This window comes from Dipodomys merriami, unplaced genomic scaffold (genome assembly GCF_024711535.1).
Source record: "Dipodomys merriami isolate MVZ:Mamm:240054 unplaced genomic scaffold, mDipMer1.0.p SCAF_12, whole genome shotgun sequence".
Lineage (NCBI taxonomy): Eukaryota > Metazoa > Chordata > Mammalia > Rodentia > Heteromyidae > Dipodomys > Dipodomys merriami.
Genome location: NW_027202493.1, coordinates 28,711,177 through 28,737,161, shown reverse-complemented (window position 1 = coordinate 28,737,161; position 25,985 = coordinate 28,711,177). Strand labels below are relative to the sequence as shown.

The 25,985-nt window shown below is 37.1% G+C and overlaps 1 protein-coding gene across 1 annotated transcript in view; it reads right to left on the bottom strand.

Annotated features, from left to right (window-relative positions):
* Gpm6a (glycoprotein M6A) overlaps positions 1-21,719 on the bottom strand; it is a 243,866-nt gene extending 222,147 nt beyond the window's left edge. Inside the window, exon 1 of the mRNA XM_070016456.1 lies at positions 21,623-21,719. Within this exon, the coding sequence (XP_069872557.1) occupies positions 21,623-21,626 (4 nt within the window). The 5' untranslated portion in view covers positions 21,627-21,719. The remainder of the gene's footprint in view (positions 1-21,622) is intronic.
* Between the last annotated feature and the right edge of the window lie 4,266 nt (positions 21,720-25,985).

The window sequence follows — 25,985 nt, the reverse complement described above, 5'->3', positions numbered from 1 at the left end:
TGTAACTTGTGGGTGGGAATGGGAGGGGAAGAGAGCAAGGGAAAGGGAACATTGTCTAAAAATAAATGTACCCTTTACCTGATTATGTAACTGCAACCCCTCTGTACACCTTTATTATAACAATAAATGTTGGGGCTGGGAAGGTGGCTCAGTGGTAGAGCACTTGCCTTGCATGCCTGAGGCCCTGGGTTTGATTCCTCAGCACCACATAAGCAAAAAGAAAAAAGGCGGAAGTGGCATTGTGGCTCAAGTGGTAGAGCGCTAGCCTTGAGCTGAAGAGCTGAGGGACAGCGCCCAGGCCCAGAGTTCAGGCTCCATGACTGGACCCCCCCCCAAAAAAAACAAATGTTTTAAATATATTTAAATATGTATTTCCTTTAAAATATTTATTGTTTCATATGTTTATATATCAGTTCATATATATATATATATCAGTTCTTAGGTTATTTGTACTAATCACTGTGTGTATATGTGTGCATGTATAAGTGCATGTGAGTGCCTGTTTTCACACATATAAGCACACTTAATATAAGTGTCTGTAAACTGGGAAGTAACAAAGAGCTTGTAGTCTTTACATTCTCTTTTTCCTTTTTTTTTTTTTTTTTTTTGCCAGTCCTGGAGCTTGAACTCAGGGCCTGGGCACTGTCCCTGAGCTTCTTTACTCAAGGCTAGCACTTGAGCTACAGCACCACTTCTGGCTTTCTCTGTGTATGTGGTACTGAGGAATCGAACCCAGGGCTTCATACATGCTAGGCAAGCACTAAGCCACATTGCCTGCCAGTTCTTGCATTCTTTAGAAGAAAAATTCTAGCCAAGCTTCTTCCTTTCTTTATTCCAATTAGACTTAAAGGGACATACTCAGGCTTTGTGAAGCCTGACACAGTCACAAAGGCAAAGGGAGATGGGAACTGAAGAAAGCCTTCTCTCCAAAGACACAAGAAAGTTACTGTGTTGGAATGAAAGCTTACATTAAAAGGCAGAAGCAACAACTCTAAGAAAAACAGGACTTTACATTTCTTTGTCACCATTTCTATTCAATTTAGGAAGCTGTTCAAGGAAGGTCCCCTGCGCCCATCAGGCATTGGCATCATCTGATACTCTCGGCTTCTTTCTTCTAACTGAAGAACACTGGCTGCAGTACAAAGAAGTAAGCTCTGCCTGAAGACGGGTCCTGCCGTGGACCAGCACAGAATCCTCCTGGGGAATTCAGGAAAAGTTGTGAAGACAATACTGCCTCAGTTAGGAAACGCAAGGCTACAGACCCCAGCAAAGGTCCAATTCCCAGGAAAACCCTGCTTGTCAGCCGCATCAACCACTTCAAACGCTCTCTACTAGCCCTATAGCTTATTACAGAGCAGGTTGAGATTTTCAAGCCCTAATATCTTAGTGACTTGCATCAAAATTGATAACTTCAGGTTGACCACTATTCCCAAACTGATGTGAAATCTGTCATTAGCATCAATGTGAGGTTGCCATGTTTCCTTCCTTCCTTCTGTTAAAACTGAGGTTACTTAGAGGACGCTGTGTTTACCATTAGGTTGCTATGCATGAAATCTTACATTAACCTATCTTCAAAGACATATTTATGGTGTCTTTGAAATAATACGTGCTGAAAATATTATATGCATATTTTTTCCTTGTGAACACCTCCTCCTGATCTTTCACATAGAAAAAAAGGACCAAATATCTTCTGAAAGAATGACACCCTCCTTCCTCTTCTTTCTTCATCTTCCCCTCAATAATTTTCATTTTATTCACCAACTCCATTATTTCCTCCATCTGTCAGGAAGGGAAGGAGGAATAGAAAGCTGGAAACAAGATCAAAACTGAGCTAAGAGAATCAAAAGAAGAAAAGAAGGTACCCAAAGGAGTAAATGGGATAGTAGAGGGAAACCGCACTCTTGAACTCTCTAGCTGATTCTGTCCTTCTGTGTTAATTTTTTTAATATCTTATGTATTTTCCTAGAAAAATAAAAGGAATCTCATGGGTTCTCTTGTGTTGGGTGAAGGGTAATTGCTATTTCTGTGGCATGACCCATGACACCATTGTTCTCTGCTGTCTGTTTGAAAAATATTTCCAGTCAGAAGACAGTCACATGAAGTATATTTGACCTAAATTCTCCCTTGGTGGTACTAATCACTTTCCTTTCCACCCACAATATCTTTCTTTCTTTGCTTATGCTTTATTATTCATTGAGATTCAAATAAATAGCCTAGCTCAACTCTGACACACAAAGGCATGTATATATGTGTGTATATATGTACATGTGTATGTGCAAAAAGCGAAGTATTTTTAAATATTTTTGTCAGATTTAGCTACAGAACTTTTTTGTATTCAATTTTCTCTTGCTATAAGTGTGATTAATAACAATACAGTATTCTAGTATATCTTATGAACAGCCATTTCTAGATGTCTTACTTAAAATTAATTTATTTTCTCCACAACACCAATTTACTGATGGTTATTAAATTCATATCAGTGACTGTGTTTTCACAGTATTCAGGAAAGAAATGGCAACACACTTCCTGTGCATAGCATTTTAAAGTTGATTTTAAATGTAAATATTTTCACTTGCCATTTTCTTTTCACCTTAGCTATGAACCTTTTAAATTTTCTCTGAAATATTTATCACTGAAGACTCTGCCTTTACATATTTTTAAGTGACATGGAATTTGTTGGAAAAGAATTTGAGATATAGATGAACATGGTAGATAAAAATAAAGGAAAGAAATCTTTCCATACCCATCCATAATTTAAGATAAAGTTACTATATGTTTGTGCATTCTAAGAAGTACAATAGCTGCATTATAGACATGTAACACAATCTTTGTTTCCTGAAAATGCTAATTGGGATGTGTGAAAATATAAACCTCTTCAGTAGAGCAAATTCCTCTAGTATTCCTTTTCTCATCTAAAAGAGGAATATACACATTATTTCTTCATAGCCACTTTACTTATTAGGAACCTACTAATGCCTGAACTGCAGACTTAAAACCTCTCTCACGATGTCGTTTTATTTCCTTCCTCTAGTATTTTTGCTGATATTGGGAGAAAGTAAAACAATCTCCATTCTTCCAAAGAAAGTTTTACATGAAGCTAAGAGCTGAAACCATCAAATTGTCTCTTAGCACTTCTCTGGAATCATCTACTCCAAGATACCTTCATTAACAGACACATCACAGAGTGAACACTCTCATCAAAGATGATACTGGACATCTCAAAGTGTGACTGCTATTAATTCAGCAACAGCCCTGTTCAAAGATTGAAAAACAAGAAAAAACAATAAGGTATCAAAGATAATAGCAAAAGAGGCTTCTCCTGTGTTTGTTGCAGATCTCTGCAATTGTGAGTAGACCTTACTCTTACTCTGCCTTTGTTCATCACACAACCTTCGATTTTAGTCATGATACTTTTGGACCCATCAGATTCCACTTTACAAATATGAGCCTTTTTTTATAGACTCAAATGATAAAGATAATTTCCATCCTGAGGATCTACATGTATAGTCTATAATCTAAAATTTAGAGAAAATGTTTCTTGGCAATATAGTCAAATGAACATGTAAGATATTTCATGATATTTGTCTCTAGGCTTTTTTTTTAATTTAGTAGTAATTCTACATAGGACAGATTTCTTTTTGTGAGTTTGAAACACCTTTTTAAATTCTCTACCCAAATTTTATCTAAACTGTCCTTTGTAAAGGGGAAATGATGCAATTTTTATGCAGTGGTAACAAGTTACCATCTTTTTTAAAATCCATAGACCAGTAAAGTCTCATGCTTGCCATAAGCACTCATATCTAAGGTGATAATTTTTCATTATGCTATTTTCATGCAAACATGAAATACATGTAAATATGGATACACACTTCAAAAAGTTCGAAAAGGATGAACCAAATGGTTAAAGAAATAAATGTGACAGGGGTAGGAGGCCTGAACTAGATGGCGCTAGTAGCTTGAGATAATGGAATAGTAATTCTTGAAGTATTATGTGTACACTACATGTTCAAATCCAATGCTATAGACCACTACGGAATTTGCACAGGGAGAAGTTTGTTCTCTAACAAATAACACGATACAAGAAGTGATTTTGCTTTGTATCTAATCTTGAGCTAAACTTCACAAAGTTTTAGCTCATTGCTATTGGGTTGTTGTGGTTTTCTGCAGGGCTTATCTTTCTAAAGAGTAACTCCTTTGATGTGATCAACTACAGGTTAGTAGGAAATACACACAATCATAGGCAATAGGGCCTCTTAAAAGGGTTAACTAAATAATTCAAATCACTTTAGCTCAATCATACGTACTAATGAAATCTTGGAACAGGATGAATATGTGAAATGTTTGGCATATCCCCAAACACACTGTGAATATTAATTGCAATTTAGAAAATTACTAACCATTCTTCAGAACAGCTGTTCTGAAAGAACGCTAGAAAGGTCTGACTGATCTCCTCTGTCTACCATTTGCACAGAGGTCCTAATGAGCAGGGAAATGGCTAAGGATGAGCAAGAAACATGAAGTTTCAAATGTCTTCCGACCTGTTTACTCAAACTACTATTAGTCATACCAGAACCACCTGTACTTACTTGGTTCCAATAAATCATCATGGTTCTTTATGCTGATTCTACTTTTTCACAATTTTAACACACTATTTGTGATTTAATTATAATTTATATTATTAAAACAGCCTATGAAATATATAGTGTAATATATTCTGTCCCTTTCAGGCTCACCCTCCACTTGGGAAGTAACATTTAAAAGGCAATCCTGAGGTGGTTGCTGATGGCTCAAACTTGGTTTTCTAGCTAATCAGAAAGCTGAAATCTGAGGATCACAGCTCAAACACAGCCTGGGCAAAAATATATATGAGATTCTTAGCTTCAATTAACCACCAAAGCCAGAAATAGAGATATGGGTCAAATAGTAGAGCACCAATGAAAAATCCAAGTGAGAACACAAGGCCCTAAGTTCAACCCCCAATACTGATGCGTGCGTGCACACGCACGCGTGCGCGCGCACACACACACACACACACACACACTACCATTTTTTTTTTTACCAATTCTGTGTTCAAAAGCAGTAGCTCTTTGCTGTTACCAAGGTGTAATGAAAACTGTTCAACATGACAAGGCCACATACATACAGACTCTGCTTGTCTTCCACACATCTCTCCCAACACTTTTTTTTTATATATTTTTATTGTAAAAAAAAACTGTACAGAGGGGTTATAGTTACATGAGCAAGATAATGAGTACATTTCCTATCAAGCATTGTTACCTCCTCCTTTGTTTTTCCCCTACTATCTCTTCCCTCCCACCTCCACAACTACACTTCCCTCCCTCTCCACACCCCCCTGCTTAAATTGTAAAGTTCATTTTTCAACATAGTATCTTGTATATCTCATTGTTACAATGGGTCAACCTGTATCACTATTTAAGCAATTTGTTTTTTCCCTTACTCTCCCCAAGCTAGAAAAGTGTATATACAAGATGCAGGGCACCAACATCTAATACAGTGAAAACAGGGGTTACACCGTGGGGGAGGAACACACAAAAAAAAAAACAAAGAAATCACATGGTACATTATAAATACGTTAGGAACAATAGCAAGAAAGAAAAGAAAAACTTGTGTTCCTATCTTGGGGTTCATTTTACTTAACATCATCTTATCTGGTCATATGTACACAGCTTTTGACCTTTTCTGCTTGTCCCAGACATATACTAGTTATTGCAAATAAGGGAAACCATAGGACCTATGTTTCTTTGGGCCTGGCTTACTTCATTTAATAGCCACCGGCCAATCTCAGCTGACTCCTATCAAGCATATAGTTTCCTTCTCCACACCTTCAGTTCTCACGTGAGTTCCTTCTGCCATTGCCAGCTCCTGCCTGCATGCTCAGTTTTGCCCTGCCACACTGGTAGAAGAGCAGGCATTGAGCACAGGTGAGGCCATCCAACTCTAAGTCTCTTTGTATTGATTAACGAAATCCCTGTTCTTCTAAATTCTTGATCAGTAAAAGAACTAACACATGGGGCTCCATCTGTTCAGAGCATTTGTCTTTCTTCCAAACTTGGGTGAGTAATAAGGTACTCACCCCAGTGCTATGATACTTATCATGTATTGGTCTTGTCAAATATCAACATCTGAGTTGCAATTATGTACTTATTTTTCTCCTCCATTAGCCCATGAATATTTATAGATCACTAATCCTCTTTGTCCTTATCATCATATTTTCACATATAGCAGAGTATGTGGTAGAAAGCAGGTATATAACAGTAGTCAAACAACAATTATTTGATGGTTAAATAAATGGGTAGATAGCAACAAAAAAATCCAAATCTGTAAGTATTAAATTAAGGCCTGTAACCAATGGAATAGAATTGAAAACCCAAAAATGAACCTACAGACCTATAGCCATCTAATCTTCGATAAGGGAGCTAAAACAATAGAATGGAAGAAAGACAACCTCTTCAGTAAATGGTGCTGGCAAAATTGGTTAACTACATGTAGAAAACTTAAGCTAGATCCTTATCTATCACCCTGCACCAGAATCAACTCCAAATGGATCAAAGACCTTGAACTCAAAGCAGACACTCTGAAAACATTACAGGATGGAATAGGAGAAACCCTAGGTCTCCTTGGCTCAGGCCGAAATTTTCTGAATAGAGACCCGGAAACACAACAAATCAAAGAAAGGTTGGACAAATGGGATTGCATAAAGTTGCAGAGCTTCTGCAGGGCAAATGACATAGCTAGCAAGATCAATAGAAAGCCCACGGATTGGGAGAAGATCTTTACTAGCCATACAACAGACAAGGGTCTCATATCTAAAATATACTTGGAACTCAAAAAATTAAACCACCCAACAACAAATCCTCAAAGAAACAACTGCCCAATAAATAAGTGGGCGAAAGACTTAAAAGAGAAGCTTCTCTGAAGAAGAAAGAAGGATGGCCAACAGACACATGAAGAAATGTTCAACATCCCTAGCCATAAAAGAAATGCAAATCAAAACAACATTGAGATATCACCTCACTCCAGTTAGAATGGCAAAAATCAAGAACTCTAACAACAACAGATGCTGGAGGGGATGTGGACAGAAAGGAACCTTACTTCATTGTTGGTGGGAATGTAAACTTGTTCAACCACTTTGGAAAGCAGTATGGAGGTTCCTCAAAAGACCTCACATAGAACTCCCCTATGTCCCAGCAATCCCACTTTTGGGCATTTACCCAGAAGTTTACAAACAAGACCACACTAAAGCTACCAGCACAACTATATTTATTGCAGCATTATTTACCATAGCTAAGATCTGGAACCAACCCAGATGCCCCTCAGTAGATGAATGGATCAAGAAAATGTGGTATATATACACAATGGAATTCTATGCCTCCATCAGAAAGAATGACATTGCCCCATTTGTTAGGAAATGGAAAAAATTATATTAAGTGAAGTAAGCCAGGCCCAAAGAAACATAGGTCCCATGGTTTCCCTTATTTGTAATATCTAGTATATGTATGAGTCAAGCGGAAAAGGTCAGATAATGTGATGTCAGGAAAATGAACCCTTAGATGTGTATTTTAATGTTTTTTTCTTTCATGCATGTGTTTCTAATGCATTTATAAGATTATCTCTTTGTTGCTTTGTATGTCCCTCCCCCACAGTACAACCCCTGCTTTCACTATATTTGATGTCAGTATAACTTGTGGAGGAGATGGGGAAAAACCAGTTGTTTAAGGATACAGGTGGACCTGTTGCAACAATGAGAAGTACAAGTTGTCATGTCCAAAACTGGGGGGGGGGAGGAGAAGGATTGGGATTGGGGGGGAGGGGGGAGGCTGGGAAGGGATGTGAAGGGTAAACAAAGGAGGAGGCTGCAATGCTTGGTAAGAAATGTACGCATTATCCTGCCCACGTAATTGTAACTCCTCTGTACAGTATGTTCACAAATAAAATTAAATTAAATTTAAAAAAAATAAATAAATTAAGGCCTGTAAAGAGTCAGAACCTAAGTCTTTAGATATAAACATATATTAAAATTTTACTAACTCCAACATTTTTTTAAGATTAGGAATCAAACTTAGGGCTATGTTCATGCTAGGAACCAGATGTAGCCAAAGCCACATCTGATATATGCTGTTGCTAATTAATTATGCCATTGGTCATTTAATCTGTCACATGCTTCAATTTACATTATTCAACAGAAAATCTTTATTAATCAAAATACTATAGTCTGATGTAGTCTATGGTTTGAAAAGAACTTTATAAGTCATTTTTCTGAAAAATAAATCAATTTGATTCAGATAAAAAGAACTTGATTTAATAAAATTTTTGTCTATTTATTGAGTACAATATTTATTTTATAACCATACAAATAGTTGTTTTGAAGCTTAACTTATGGTAAGTATTAAAAATAAGAACTTCTTTTTTGACAAATAGGCTTTATTCTAATTCAGATCCACCTTCACCAATTTTTTAGTCATCAAGTGATAAGCTAGATATTTTTTCCTTTGCATATTTAACTTTCTCATAGTTTAGACATGATGCTTCTTAAATAATTTTCCTGTTGTTCAAACCATCCTTGCTACCAATGTAGGCAAATTATTAAATCAATAAAACATACAAGGTAGGAACATTGTCTCATACATACCATTACTCAGAACTACAGTAGTATCATGCATATTCATGCATTGAAAGTTTAAACGTTTACAGTAAAATAGAAACATATATTACAGGCCTAACTTTGTGTAAACGAGCAGGTAGGGGAATGGTAATATAACTTATCAAATCGTGCCAAGCTTCTTTCTCCTATAAGCAAGGTAAAGTCACCCTTACAACAAAGCTGCAAATCACAGAATCAAGTGAATCACATAAATTGTGTAGCCAGTAAATGCCTCCTTTAAATATGGAAAACGTCAGATTTTAAGTAAATAATTCTAGAATAATAAAGCACATGGGAAGTTCTGCATTCCTTAATATAGTCAAATATAAGAAGTGTGAAGAGACATTTCCATAATAGAGCCACTAATAACCCTCAGTTAATTACTTTCATTAAAAAATTTCACAAATATTTTGCAAACTAATATATTAAACTTTTTATAACCCCTCCCAATAAAACTGTCCTTCAAAATTTATGCAAATGTCACTCTTTCCTTAATTAAAATAGTCGTGTGTTTTGTATCAAATATTTGATACAAATAATATAAAAACTGTAGTTTCATGAGGTGTAAATTTGCCAACACTAAAGGCTCCTCAGCTCTACTTCAATTCCATGAACTAATAGCTTTTCAGGCAAGAATTAATCTATACTGTTGAATATTTCATCACAACATTGCCCCAGAGGTTATTTAATCACAACTTTCTCAGATGGTATGGGATAAATTATCACATCAATCGAGTCAAATGTTCTCCTCCAAAGTTCAGCATTCTAATTCAAAGCCATGATCAAAACCAAAAATCAGTCCAATTAAGCCTTTTATTTCTGCATCTTAAAGTCAGCCTTATAGAACTGGAAAAAAGGGTAAAAGTTTACAGAGAAAGAGACAAGAAAATTAATTTTACCTAACCATAGCTGCTGAAAACACCTAACTTAATATCCAGCCATCAATGTGTAATACACAGCTTCATTCATTTGTATTTTGTAAACTCAAACGTAAATGATAGTAAGAATTATCATGGTAGTCAAATTGCTAGTATTATTAGTAATACCAAACAAAACAAAACATCCTGCTACTATGAAATTTAGTATCCTAGCTACACAGTTACCATTAGTCCCAGCTATAGTGAGCAATATACTTTCACCCACTAATAAAACTTAACACCTCAGTTTGAACAATTATTAAGACACAAGTACTATGTGAGATGATTTACACATCTTTATATTTAATAATATAATAACACATATCATGTCCAGTTTTAAACGACTATTAAGAGCTGGTACTCTGTGAGATAATTCATACATCTTTAGGTTGTAATAAGTGGAATGACTGCAGGGTTTATACCCCAGAACCTATTTCACTTTCTTAAACAATTATTTTTATTATTAACCTCTGTACAAGAAAGACCAATCTCTATTAGCTGGAATATTCTAGTAAATGTGTAAATGCTCTTCCAAAATTAATCAAAATCATTAAATTGGTTGGGTAGGTAATAATATTTATGACAGTCTATTCTATTGGATAAGATTAAAGACAGATTTTGAAGTAATTTGAAATTTAGAAAATAAGTAATATTTATATCAGCAATAATAATAGTTATATGGCATAAATCTCTCAGTCATTGTGACAGCCCATCAGTATAGAGTCTGATTTTCATTTGTTTGCATATATATTTACCTAAAATGTAATAAATTTTAATACAAAGGAAAATTGAACATATTTTCTGCCTAATGTTTTAACAAATTTGAGGATTTTAATTTAAAGTAGATTATAGGGATTTGTCTATCATATCTATATTTTTCTATCACATCTATATTTTTTTTGTTTTGTTTTGTTTTTTTGTTTTTTGGGGGCCGGTCGTGGGGCCTGAACTCTGGCCCTGGGCGCTGTCCCTCAGCTCTTCAGATCAAGGCTAGTGCTCTACCACTTGAGCCACAGCGCCACTTCCAGCTTTTTTTTCTTTTTGCTTATGTGGTGCTGAGGAATTGAACCCAGGGCCTCAGGCATGCAAGGCAAGCGCTCTACCACTGAGCCATCTTCCCAGCCCCACATCTATATTTTTTATACACCTATTTATTGTGCTTTGTATGAAGTAAAAAGAAACGGATAAAAAGTAGGAAGTGGAAAGAATAGAAATATGTGTAAAGTTTGCAGGAGAAATGGAGGAAATGCTTTCTAGAGAGAATTTTTAATCTACTATAAACTGGGAAAATTAATTTTTATTTTGTCATTGTTGTTTTTAAGGGTAAAATAATATAACTAACAAAATAGATGACTCTCAAAGTCAACTAAGGAGAATATTTAATAATAGAAACTAACTTGGTCTCTTTTTAATGGAAAATTACTTCATCGCAAAACCCAACCTTTTTAACTATAGTTCTACAGGTTTGGGAAAATGTACACACTAATGTGTCCACAACCACAATCATGATGTAAAACAAGTCTCAACAAAATTATTTTGTTTCTTTGTAGTCAATCAAGAACCCTACTTTCAATTTCTCTTAAAGACTAATATATCTTTTATCTTAGAAAGTTCCTTTCCTGCCGGGCGCTGGTGGCTCACGCCTGTAATACTAGCTACTCAGGAGGCTGAGATCTGAGGATCGCGGTTCAAAGCCAGCCTGAGCAGGAGAGACCGTGAGACTCCTATCTCCAATAAACCACAGGAAAACCGGAAGTGGCGCTGTAGCTCAAGTGGTAGAGCGCTCGCCTTGAGCTGAAGAGCTGAGGGATAGCGCCCAGGCCCAGAGTTCAAGCCCCACGACCGACAAAAAAAAAAAAAAAAAGTTCCATTCCCCAAAGTCTTATAAATACTAGATTGGTAGTATAGCATCTGATTGTTTTTTATGCATTTGGGCTTCATCACTGTGGTGTTATGAATAATTTCTTTCTTTTTACTGTACAGAATTTCATTGTTTGCCATGGGTTTGTTTATCCATTTCCCAATTGAAAAACATGTGGATATTTTCCAGTTTTAAACTGGTACAAATAAATGGTTAAAAATAAAATTATTCTAAACAGTCATCTATAGATTTTTGAATGAACATATTTTAATTTATCTTGGGTAAATATAAAACATTTTTCCCAGTTTTTACAAGTGGTTATACCATCATGCATTCTCAATAATAAAGTATGAGAGCTCAGTTTGACTGTTCTCAGAACTTAGTATTAGCACTTTCTATTCATTTGCTCCATGTTTTTCTGCTTTTAATTATTTATTTATTTCATTTCTGTTAAGTATCAATTTCTGATTTTCCATTTCCAAAACAAAAGTATAAGTTGATTATATATTCTGCTACATTGTTAAGCCCATTAATTCTTACTAGATATTATTGTAGATTTAATAAAAATTTCTGTTCATATGGAGTTCTTTGTGAATGAGAAGGCTTTTCTTTCTTTTGAACATGATGGATTTTACTTTCTATTCTTGCCATGTTTCTTAGCTAGTCCCTCCCATATAATCTTGAAGAGTGCTGACAACCTTGCATGATCTACAATCTTAGGAAAAAAGCATGTAGTCTCTCACTGCGAGGTGTCACATGACATGTACGATTATTTAACTGTTCTTTATCAAAGTAAGTAAGTTTATATCCCCCCTACTGTAGGATTTGTGTATATGTGTATGTATGTGTGTGTGTGTATGAGTTGAGTTTTGCCAAATGCTTTTTCTACATTGAAACAGCCATAAAGTTTTTCTTTACTTTGTTTTTATGGTGAGTTACATTTTTAAATTTTCAAATGTTAAATCAGCCTTATTTTCTAGGATAAAGCATATTTGGTTTGTATATATTATATATTGGATTCAATTTGTAAAATATCCTTGAATATTTTTATTATCTATGTTTTATATATATATATATATATATATATATATATATATATATATATATATGTATTCCATAGAGTTTTTTTTCTTTTTCTCATAAAGGTTGTTTTGGTTTTGTAGTCAGGGCAATACTGCTTGCTAGCTTCATAAAACATGCTGGAAAATGACTTTTTTTTTCTATTTGTTGTCTTTAGGGGAAAGTTTTGTGATAGAATTGCTTGCTATTGTATTTTCCTTAAGAGATAGGTCCAATTCACCAGTGTAACCATGTGTGTTGACTGCCTCATTGCTACAAGCTTTAAAACTAATAATTAAATATTTCATACATATTGGGCTACTCAACTATCTGCTTCCCTTGCTCACTTGCTCACTCATTGTCTCTCTCTGACTTTGTCTCATTTTCTTTTAATTCTTATCATTGAAAAACTTCTTGATATACCTATTGTACATTCATGATTCATTCTCCTGTGAAATTCTTGTTCTATTTTTTATTAAGATATTTGTTTCTCAGTGATTTATAGTAATGGCTTATATATAGTTATGCTTTCATAATCTGACTAGTATTTTAATGTTTTATTACATCACAAAGATACTTTAAATTTTTAAAGTCTAAATTGTCAGTTTTAAAATCATTATTACAGTTTTTTTTCTGTTTTAAATATACTTCTCTAGCCAAGTATCATTGAAATACTTTTATATTATACTTTATCATAGGTCTTTCCTATAAATAAGTGTGACAGAATAAAGTTATTTTTTTCCATATCTAGACCATGTTTTTACCATTATCTTTGGTAGTTTTATATCAATTAGTAATCATCGCATATCAAGAATGCATATAAATTCAAATACTTTTTGGATATGTTTACTTAGTGACTAAATCATAGTTATAATTACTGAAGTTTTAGAATGAGTCTAGACATTTTAAAATCCTAAATCCCACATTTTTATTTCTTTTTTCAGAATTAAGTCAATTCATGAAACACTACTTTTTCATATACAGTTCTGGACTTTGTCAATTCCATAAAACTGGTGGGAGGGAAGTGTTCTTAGAATTTAGTAGAAAAATAAATATAATCAAATTGAAAAACAATAAAGAATAATCCTTTCTTTCTGGTAACAGACTTTGAAATCGGAGTCTTATACTCTTTCTTGTTAAAGGCTGCAGCTCTACCACTTGAGTCACATCTCCTGCCCAGCATTTTTCCATGTATTTTTGAAAATGGAATCTCGCAGACTTTTCTGCCCTAGGCTGACCTCAAACTACAGTCCTCCATGTTTCAACTTCCTGAATTGTTGGTGTGAGGGTGGAAAGCAAGTGGTAGAGTGTTAGTCTTGAGCCAAAAAGCTCAGGGACAACTCCCAGCCCCTGAGTTCAAAACCCATTCCCTGAGTTTAAGTCCCATCAGATATGTGTGTATATATGTATATATCTATATGTGTGTGTTATATATATACATATATATATATGCATATAAATTAAAAGAACATGCATACATATGTGTATATATACATATAGAAATAGAAAGAGAATAAAATAGGTAGGAAGAAAGAAAGAACGCAGAAAAAAAGAAAGAAAGAAGATTAGATAGATGTTTTGTAATCTGATGAATATAAGATCTGAGTACTATTTGTCTCTGTGAACAACTTGAATGTCCTTCCTTTTATTACTGATGAGTTTAGCTTGGTAACCTAAGCAGTAGGAAGCTTAGCAACTAATCAGTTCAAAATTAAAAGATTAAGTGCATTGACAGCCTAATTATGAAAACTGGGAGGAAAATGGAAAGGAAGGAATACAAAAAATGTCTAGCTTACTAGTTTAGAAATGAACGTCAGAGAAGAATTTGTAATTAACTCTATGAAGTTGTTCTCCAGTGAAAGGCATATTCACTTTCTGCAGGAGATGAAACTTTTTTGTAGTTACACATTCAAGGACTAAAGCAACTTCATTGAGATGCCTAAAAGTTAGTAAGAAGGACTTGTTGCTATGACTTCAACAACCAGCATGCTGCCAATCCATTGCAATCACTGAAAAGGAACTGGCCATTTCAATCCCTAGCTTTCCTTCTAAAGATGCAATGATCAAAACTGAAATTTGACCTAGAAGCTGTCATGTGTTTAAAGATGCATCACAAAAGATTTGGCAAATGTTAATACGAATGGGAAAACAACAGACAACAAAGCAGTCAGATTTCTCAAACTTTTGAGGATAGTGAAGTAGAGCAAAACCAGCCAACAGCCTAACAGGCAAAGATTATACCCACTGTAGCGTGATGGGCAGCCTCATTACTCTGATTTGATGTCACTGTTAAAAGACTAGATGTTTTTCCCTACTAAATAGCTAATAAATAAACAGTGAGCCACAGCCACTGGGACAGAAGAAGAAAGCCAGTGGAAAGGAAAACAGAAGGACTCAACCTGACAACTACTTGCACATTGATTCTGTACTCATTGTAAATTAGAAGAGGACAGTCTAAAGTCTTTCCTACTAGTAGGGTTATGCTCCTTGAGCACAGTCCCATTAGAAATTTATCTGTACATAGCACCACATATTCATTGAGGAAAACTGCAATGAAAAAAGGGTACAATTACAAATATCAAATTAGTTATTTTAATTACCTATTCAGAATGCCTTGTTTAAATTGTATTGTTTTGTTTTAATTATGCTGTTTCCAATCAGTCCTTAACAGAGAAGACAGAAGAGAAATGAATGAGTGTTTCAACATCAAGGATAATAGCCTTCTTCAAACACTCATCATTTGAATTTTAAAAGCAACAGAAAAAAATAGTGTAACTAGAAGAAAACAAAATTGAAGAGAGCACTAGGATTCTAGAGACTTAAAGGTAAGGTTGAAGAAATCTAAATTACCAAGACAAAGGGATCTTTCTTCTTCATCCTTCCTATCAGTTATATTATGCAAATACAAATATTAAAGTAGTAAATAGTATGGAAATTTTATAAAGAAAAATAACAGAAATACTGTTGATACCCTATCTTTACCAATATTGAACTACATATCCACCCTAGATCATTCTCATTTCACTTTTTAAACTGCATTGTTTTCACTTCTGTTTTCCAGGTTCTTTTTGTTGCTATTGTTTTGTTTTTGTTGTGTTTTGATTTTTCATGTTGTATGGCTCATGGTATTGGGGATTAACCCGAAGCCTGTGGATGCTAAGAAAATGTTCAACCCACTGAGCTACATCTACCCCGTTCCTCTTTGCTAGTCCACAAAGCAATTCTTGCAATTCTTTCCAAACTAATGAAAGGATACTGAATAAAAAACTTTTGCTTGGGGCTGAGAAGGTGGCTCAGTGGTAGAGCGCTTGCCTTGCATGCCTGAGGCCCTGGGTTCGATTTCTCAGCACCACACAAGCAAAAAGAAAAAAGCCGGAAGTGGTGCTATGGCTCAAGTGTTAGAGCACTAGCCTTTGAGCTGAAGAGCTGAGGGACAGCACCCAGGCCCAGAGTTCAGGCCTCACGACTGGACAAAAAAAAAAAACTTTTGCTAATTGACCTACATTCTAGTTTATGACACAGCTCATTCTAAATAAAATACTCAATTTCCAATAGGCTTACAAATTTAAATTTTAACTTAAAAAATAGAAACAAAGGTTGGCTGATTTTGCTGACATGTTTTGAGTAGAGCATGTCTCATCATGGTACCTACACATTTCCACCCAGGCAGGAACGTCCTTACTCGAATGAGTGAATTCAAGGTTCAGTGATTTAGCGTACACTCTGGAAAATGAATGCTCAGTTTTCAGTTTTAATGTGAAGCACACTGATAACACAGCTCTTCTAGGAACGATGAGTAACCTTCAGCTCCTGATTTCCTCACAGAACCACGCTGTTCCTGACAACAGGAGAACACACTTCATCTCTCTACTCTTGGATCTTAATGCTCTGGATGGCTTTCCTGGCAACAGATCACAAGAAGAGATGTCTTGGAACATTTTCTTGAGGCTTGATTCTGAGAAGTCTTGCAGCTTCTGCTCAGGTTTTGTAAAACATTTATTTTGAGGGTATTGCTTTTCGGACCCCAGTCATTGTTTTGCGGACTACCAGATGAATCCAGAACCATTCCTGGCTGTTTTGTTAACAGCATCAATGGCCAACTATTCATGTTACTTACTTTAGATGATCAATTCAATCAGGTCTTTAGATGGCTGAATCCCAGCTAATATTGGACTACAACAGCATGAGACCACAGAATTCTGTGAGATGATTAATTATTTTAATCTAATTATTTGTGGATAATTATTTATGCTGTGAGAGATAACCATTCATTTTTAATTCTGATTCACAATATTATCATATCCTTATACTTATCTAGGGGAAATAACATACAAATGATCCTTCTAAAGTATTACCAAGTAGTTTAAAATGATAAAAATCTTAATTTTCTCAAGGAAGGTACTTCAACCTTATCTTTCTTTTTTTGTTTCAACCTTATCTTTCTACATGTTGTTCTTCTGAATATTACTGAATCTAAATCTGCATTCCATAAATTTAGATACCCCCCATCAAACTAAAGAGAAACAAGATCTTAACATTTTACAGGACTCAACCCAAAAACATAAGAAATTATCTATCTTCTCCCCTCCAACTTTACAAAATGTTTCTTTGCCCTTTGTTCATAATTACTTCTAGGACATCATGGCTTTACTAAAACAAAAGTAGATTCTCAATCTACTCCATTTTACTGAAATTTAGTGACAGCCATTCATTCCTATTTTTTTTCTTTCCTCAAAACATATGGAATTCTAAAACCTAACTCTTCATGTTTAATCTGTCACATCTCGGCCATTTGTGATGGTGCCCACCATCAGGAGGATGAGGATGGAGTGTAACAGGCGAGCCTATGCTATGTAGTAAGCTCTGCCCTCCAAACAAAGCAAAAGTTACATCCCAACATTCTAGTTATAGATCACTTACTACCTATTGTGCAGTTGGTGTTCCTGTCCTCCAAACACAATAAATGGTTTCTTTCACTTTCCCTCATCCAGTATTTCTTGTACTCTTAATTTCAAATTGGCAAATAATCACATGAGTTTACTTACCCTAAAGATTGGCAACTTTCCAATCTTTGTTTTCCTTCTTATTCCTGTGCCCTATTTAAGTGTATTTTAAAATGCATCTCCAACATAATAAGCCTTTTGGTTTAGACCTCTAACCACAAGTTCCTAACTGATACTTCAAAAATAAAATGAATCAACTGTCTAAAATATCCAGAAAACAAATCATCCTGTTCGTGTTTAAGAACATTAACAGAAACCGACTAAGTTCTGAATAGTAATCTCCAGAGAATGGATTTCATCCATCCTCTTCCTTAAGTCTCAGCTTTCCAGAGCATATTTTCCCATCAGTTCTCTGCCCTGCATATTGACTATTACTCCCACTGGCCTCAACACACACATACTATATCATTCCAGGTTAACTTTATTCCTTAACATCAGTGTCCTTTATCCTCCACATTAATCACACCACCTTGTATACTCTCTATTTCTGTGTAAACACCACATTCTTCTGGCTGCCTTGGAAAGCCTCCTAAACTCAAAATCCACCCATACACCCTGCTCCCCAGAACTTACCTCCTCTTGATTTGAAGAATCTATCTAGAGCATCTCTTCCCTTGCAATTCTTCATATCCTTTCAAATCAAGTTCAGTACCACTTTGTATTAAAGTTCTTGTAATAATATCTATCAAACTAAATCATATGCAACATTATTTTTAAGCAGGGCAAATGTTAATAGTGCTACTATGTTTAGGAAACAAAACTCAAATACTCCTGACCATAACCTTTCCACTGAACCCTGAAATTCCACAACTGAGAACTTGCTGGTTAACATCAACCTTGAGGCAAAATGTAAATACTCATTTTTAGTGTGGAATACTTTTTGAATCTTTCTTGAGAGGAGAATTTTGGAGCAAAGGAAAACCCCTGCCTATGTACACAGGTCAAGGGCATCATCCAAGAAAGGAATGGAATCTAAAGGAAAAAGTAAGAGGTGTCCAAATCCCAACTTGCCCATTTTGCAAATAACTTTATTTTAAAGAATTAGCCTTGTGCATAATGATAATAAATAATTCAGAATATTTGATTAGCCAATTACTCTCCTGCTTCCACAATGCTAGAATAAGGACTGCTGAAACAAACAAGATTGATTAAATGCTACAGGCAGCCCTTGTTGCCTTTATCTCCCCTTTAAATGATCAATTTGTTAGTCATCATGATACCCGGGGAAAAATGCATCCAGCTTGTTGGCTCAGTTCACCTTTATCCTAAACTGCTTGCGTTCTTATCCTAGCAACCTATACCCAAATTTTTAATTGCTACAACCACTACTAAAAATTACACTACATCATGTAGTTATTTTTCACAAGTAATTAAAAAGAAGAAGAGAAATATGACTTTAATGACCAATATTTTCTATCTTCTGGAAATATTTTCCCCTGCTTTCCTTCATCCTCCACTCACTTACCATCTATATAGTATCTCTACTTCTGTTCTGAACTGATTCTCTGACTATTTCTGCCCTGCTTCCTGTCACTCTTTACTGTTAGTATTTTTCCTTTAAAAACAAAACAAACACACACACACACACACACACACACACACACACACACACAAACTTTCTGGCCTCTGGGGTTTTTTTGGTTTGTTTGTTTTGCCAGTCCTGGGGCTTGAAGTCAGGGCCTGGCACTGTCCCTGAGCTTCTTTTGCTCAAGGCTAGCACCCTACCACTTGAGCCACAGTACCACTTCCAGCTTTTTCTGTTTATGTGGTACTGACAAATCGAACCCAGGGCTTCATGCATGCAGGGCAAGCATTCTACCACTAAACCACATTCCCAGTCCTGTTTTCTTTTTAAAATTTTATCGTAAAGGTGATGTACAGAGTGGTTACAGTTATAGCCTGTGTTTCTTTTGTTTTTGTTTTTGTTTTTTATTTATTCCTCTATTCACTGTCTCCTACTAGGTAACTGCTTCCCACTAGGTAATTGAGTTGTTGGAGACTTTAAGTACAGTAGGAAAAAAAAATATAATCCATTCGTGGCAGAAGAAAGAATGGACAAGTTTCAGATTCTCTTAGATTATAGAAAGAAGATTATTTTAACTCCAGATTATTTTACCAACTCAGTTGTTAACTCCACACCCTGTCTATAATTTAGAATGGGTAACTCATTCAAGAACACTGAGGTAAAATTCAGGAACAACTAACTCTTCGTTACAGTTTAGAAATGCAAATGAGAGGACCAATGAACCTCAAAATTGTAGCTAGTCCACTCAAGTTTAAGTTTTTAAGGACAATTGGTGTTTGAAGCACTTCATTACGTTAGATCCAAATAGCATTTCAATGCTTGGATAAGGATAAAGTCGTATTATATAGTAATTATTTTGGCTTTCTCATTCTGAAAACTGTCATTCATTCTTCAGGTGTCATTCTAGCAAGTGTTGATATAACCATATATAAAACAATAAAGAAAGAGAAAAAGGGGCGGGAAATGAGAAGTTGAAGTTTATTCTTTAAACTTTTGAAAACTGTTTGCTTTTGCTTTTCTAGCCCGATAATATCACTCTCCTGTCAGAAAACATTCCAAGACAATCCATTCTGGAGATCATTTTCAATGCAGTTTTATTCAAAGGCCCCTAAAAAGGTGTGTGTGTGCGGGGGGGGGGGGGGGGGAATCTTTCCTAAGACTCTCCCAGGGCCAAGGAAAAAGAAAATATAAATGTCTTGATCACAGTTAACATTCATAGGCAAAAAAAAAAAAGTCCCCAGCCTTCTCTCTCTTTCTGTCTTTTTCTTATTTTCCTTTCTTCTAAATTGGCACTGTGTCTAAACCCCACCGATTAGTAGTCCAGGCATCTCCCTAACCCTTGGAGTCTGTGGGAATGTTGGAATTTCAACCGGGCACGTCCGTCCCCAAGGCCTCTTTACTCTGGATGAAATCCCTGACAACAAAGGACAAGGGACGGCGGGGGAGGGGCGCGCGGGGCCTTGGACCGGAAGGGGCGAGTCGTCTGGCCGGTGAATAGTAAACCCCCCGCGGCGGGCGGGTCACTAATCAGTCTCCATGGAAACGCAGCGTTACCGCGCTGTTACTTTACTCGTTCGCTGGACAAACACCAAACCCAAAACACAAAATAAAAGGAATCCCAAGCGCGGTACATCGCTTCCCGCAGCGCTGTGCCAACTTTTCACACCAGATCGCCAGTCTTTCCTGCCGGCTTTGGATTTCCACCGTCCACACCTAATTTTCCACACCTACCGTGATCTCACACACACACACACACACACACACACACACACACACACACACACACACACACACACACTTTCCTGGGACGTTTCCAGGCGACGCTGCTAAACGACCGCGGACGCTGCAGAAATCCGGACCTCAGTACCCCTGCGCGCAGCCCTACCAAGGTCCCTTCACACCGTGTGTGTGTGTATGCGTGTGTGTGCGTGTGTGTGCGCGCGTGTGTGCATGTGTGCGCGCGCGCGTGTGCGTGTATGTGTGCGCGCGCGTGTGTGTGTGCGCGTGTGTGAGTGTGTGCGTGTGTGTGTGCGTGTTTATCCAGTTCAAATCTAGGAAGAATCAGCCTTCAGCTTCAAGCTTCAAAACCCCCTGTGCCAATAGACACTCGGGGTACACCAGCTCTAGGAATTGTCCCCCAAGTTCGCTCCGCCCCGGCGCCTTCCTCTACCCCAAACCTGTGCGAACTGGAAGTTTGTGGGTTGTTTTTTTTTTTTTTTTTAAACCAAAGTTGCGATTGCTTGTCCCCCTTTCTCCACTTGCCAGAACCCCGCACTGAACGCGTGGGGACGCGATCTCCCATCTCCCCGGAACTCGCCCTCCCGTTCTTGTCTTTAGACTCCTGGACCGCCGGCGCCCGCACGGGATTCGGGACCCCCTCAGGCGCCCTCCTTGGCCCACGGGAGATTGCCTGGTCCCTGCCCTTGCTTTCTGGATGCAGGAAAAGTCAGAGACCAGACAGACTCTCAGCTGCTCCTGGAGGGGGAAAGGCAGGACGGGGTGGGGGATGCACCTGAGGATTTCGAGCGTTTCTACCACACCTCAGCATGGGGGGACGGGGAGGGGAGCTGGTCCCGCTCCCGCCCCTGCACTCACCCATGACCAAAGATCTTCCTTCTCCTGAGGTTCCCAGAGGAGTGCGGGGGAACAGGCGCTGCGCAGGGCCAAGTTCTCAGGGCTGCTCTGGACTCCTAGGACTCGGAGCCAGTGACAGCCCCGCCCCTCCCAGTGGAGGCGCCTGAAACTCTCGAGCGCGCAGACCCCTCCCACTTTCCACCTGCTTCCTCTGGTTGAGACCTGTTCTTTCTCTTGGCCACACTGTAGTTCCCAGAAAGCCCCCATCAGGGCAACTTTCAGATGCGCCACATACAATCTTGCTTCTAGCTACATTAAGTACACTTCACACACACACACACACACACACACACACACACACACACACACACACACACACACACACACCAGCACAAACATTGTCTCAATATAGCAGCAATGACCTGGTATCTATAGCTATCTATCTATCTATCTATCTATCTATCTATCTATCTATCTATCTATCTATCTATCTATGTCTATCATTTATCTATCATATATCTATCTATAAAGTCAAGAAGAAAATAGAAATCTTTTAATTTACACTTTACCACCCCTTTTTTTTGGTAATCAAACAGGATCCTAAACACACACACCACCACCACCACCACCACCACCACCACCACCACCACTGCCACCATCACTATCACCACCATCACAAAAATATGCAAAAATCACCTGGAAAATCACTGAGTCGCTTCCAGAGGGGATGGTTACTACAGAAAGAGCACTGAACATCACTGACATTCCTTTGAGAGACTGGAGTTGTGACTCTGAGTCTACCACTCACAAAGGAAGACTCACTTTCCCAATTTATAAAATGAAAGGTCTCTAAAAAAGAGATCTCTCTGGTCTACTCAATCAAAAAAAAAGATAAAATTATATAATTCTACAAATTTTTGACCTACTTTGAAAGAAGTAGGAGAAGTTATTTTAGTTAATCAGTCCTCAAAGAGCCTTAAGCTTCTTTTTTTGTGTGTGCAGTGCACCCCTTAAAGTGGTTTGAATCTATGCCATGAGCAAGTGGAAAAACAAAATGAAATGAACTTGGCATGGCTGCTAAGGACACTGCTACATAATGAAGAAAGTCACTCTATGATAAATAAGAATATAGTCAGCACACTGCATGGACAAATCAGATAAAATTATTAAAATGTCACAGAAACATTTCCACAGTCATTTCCCACACAATGGAAGAGTTACCCACTTAAAAGGGGCATTACAAATGCATTTCAGATAAATAGGGGTAGAAAGTCATTCTTATCTCTTGTTAGAGGGGAAAAGAAATAGTCCATGGAAGTTAAGAGTTTTCGACATGAGAAACACACCACCATCCTGGAAATGGTCAAAAGTGGATTGCAATTCCTGCAAAACATTAACACTCAGACACTGGGTTAATAAAAATAGATGATAAATATAGGAGATTAATTTATAAGCTCAAGTTTAGAATTATATCAAGCAACTTACCACCATTTCTGAAAATCTATTCACAAATAAAACTTAGAGCTTTTTCCCCCCCAATGGAATCCATCAGGATCTTAGTATAAATAATAATAGTAACATAAACTGAATTCAGTTTACTTAGTATCAGGAAGTATTTTAAGGGCTTTGAACTACCACATGTGATTCTCCTAACAAAAAAGAAATAATATTATTTCTATTTTATAAATGCAGAAATTAAGCCTTTAAGAAACTAAGAACAGCTGGGCACTGGTGGCTCGTGCCTATAATCTTAGCTACTCAGGAGGCTTAGAGCTGAGGATTGTGGTTCAAAGCCATCCCAGGCAGGGAAGTCCAGGAGACTCTTATCTCCAATTAACCACCAGAAAAGCGGAAGTTGCACTGTGGCTCAAGTGGTAGAGCAGTAGCCTTCAGCTGAATAGCACAGGGACAGCGCCCAGGCCCAACATTCAAGACCAAGAAAAGCAGAGAGAGAGAGAGAGAGAGAGAGAGAGAGAGAGAGAGAGAGAGAGAGAGAGAGAGAGAGAGAGAGAGAGAGAGAGAGAGAGAGAGAGAGAGAGAGAGAGAGAGAGAGAGAGAGAGAGAGAGAGAGAGAGAGAGAGAGAGAGAGAGAGAGAGAGAGAGAGAGAGAAGGAAGGAAGGAAGGAAGGAAGGAAGGAAGGAAGGAAGGAAAGAAACTAAGCACTTCACAAAATTAATGGTAAGACTAAAACTGTCGCAGACATATCCCAGGGCCCAACACCTTAGACAGTCTCAGTACCCAAGTAATTTACTACAAATTTGATAAAAAGATTATGATATTTCTCCATACAGAGAATAAATCATAAATATGTTAAGCATTCCTACTAACTTATAAGAATCTTGAAAAACCTTGACACTATAAATAACCAAATGCTGCCATCACAACGAAGATCATGAAGTATTTTCCTCTTCTGACCTATTGTAAGTGAATATGTTAAATCTTTAATGTTTAAATAATCTATATAATAGGGACTATGAAAATGAGAAGTCAATATTTCACTTGAGATTTATATGAAGATGCAATACGCACATGTCAATTAATTTATTGTCTCAGCGAATACATTCTATTTAAGCCACATTTCTGGTTTCTCATCTTCATTTCTCATTACCCAATTTTCCTTAAGTCCTGAAGTTCTGTCTCCAAAACATCTTTGTATCCAGGCCTTTGCTCCAGCCTCATTGACTAGATCATACTATGGCAAGTCCTGTGGAAAGTATATTCTTACCTACCCATAATTCCTATTCAGATGGAGCAAGAGAACTTCAGTGAAATAATCAGTAAGACCATCAAGAAATGGAGGAAAAGGCAGTTATGGGGGTGCATAACTGTAATCTTAGCTTTTAGTGAGGATCATAATTTTTTCTTTTCTTTTTCTTTCTTCTTATTTTTTGTTGATCGTAGAGGTTGAACTTGTGGCCTGAGTGCTGTCCCTGAGCAATTTTGTTCAAGAAGAGTGCTATACTACTGTGAGCCACAGTGCCACTTCTGTTTTCTATTGGTTATTGGAGACAAGAAACTCACAGACTTTTCTAATCAGATCTCAGCCTCCTAAGTAGCTAGGATTACATGAGGGAGGTACCAGCACCCAGCAAGGGTCACAATTTGAGGCCAGTGCAGACAAAAGTTAGTGGACCCTATCTGATAAAATCACCACCAACAACAAAAACAACAAAGAGACATTTATGGTGAAACACATCTGTGGTTCCAGGTAGTAGGGCAACAGAAATAGGAAGATCATGGTCTGAGGCCAGCCCAGGCACAAGTGTGGGAATTTATCTGAAAAATAAATATCTGAAGCAATAATCCTTGGGGCATGACTCAAAGCACAGTGCTTGCCTAGTAAGTTTGAGCCTCTGAGTTCAAAACCCTAATCTCACCAAGGAGGAGGTGGAGTGGGATGGGGGGAAAGGAGGAGGAGGAGGAGCCAATTCTCCTAACTTTGAGTCACGTTTTCCTACCCCCTGTGTCTTCCTTTGCACAAAAGAATTCAGTAGAATGAGCACTATGTCAGGCCAAAATTAACCACTTTTGTTCTCTTACATTTTCCTACATATATGTCCAGGACATGCTGCTAGAAGAACCATGTGAAATTGCATACCACATGAAGAATGAAATATCTCAGTCCGTAGCCAGTACCAAACTCCCTCGGCCTTCTAGCTCAGTAGTTATTAACTGAATGTGGTCATGTGAAAGCACCATGTATGTGAAAAGAACTACTCAGTCGATCATTCATGAGAAATAGTAAATTATTGTTCTTTTGAGTCACCAGGTTTTAGGGTGATTGGTCACACATTCAAAGTAACACATTTCTTTACTACTCAAGTAGTACTCATTAACACAAAGAAACACAGGACCTGTCTCCTGCTAAATGCAGAAAGGAAAGGAGAACTTTAATGTGTCCAGTAGCATTTATCAACACAAAATTCTTAGAAGTATCTCCTGGCTCCTAATTGGCTGATTACCCCCTACAGGATTGAAAGGTGAATGAAAAAATTAGAATCCAACAAAGATTTAAATTAGAGAGATAATAATAATGAAAAAGAAATAACTAAAGAGAAAAATATGAAGACTTGTAGTACATTACATCTACTAGAATTACACTACCAATTATTAGAAAAAGAGAGGGACCTAGGTAAGGAATATAATAGAGGGATGAACTTTTATGAAACCCATTTTTACTGAAAGTATATAGTATGTCTAATTTATCTGTTAGTTGTATTCTTCTTAAAAATCACAATGAGTGCTGGACACTGTTGGATCACATCCTAGCAGGAAGCTGAGTTCTGAGGATCAAGGTTCACAGCCAAACTAGATGCAAAAGTCTGTGAAACTTTTATCTCCAATTAACCAGCAAAAAGCCAAAAGTGGTGGTATAGTGTAAGT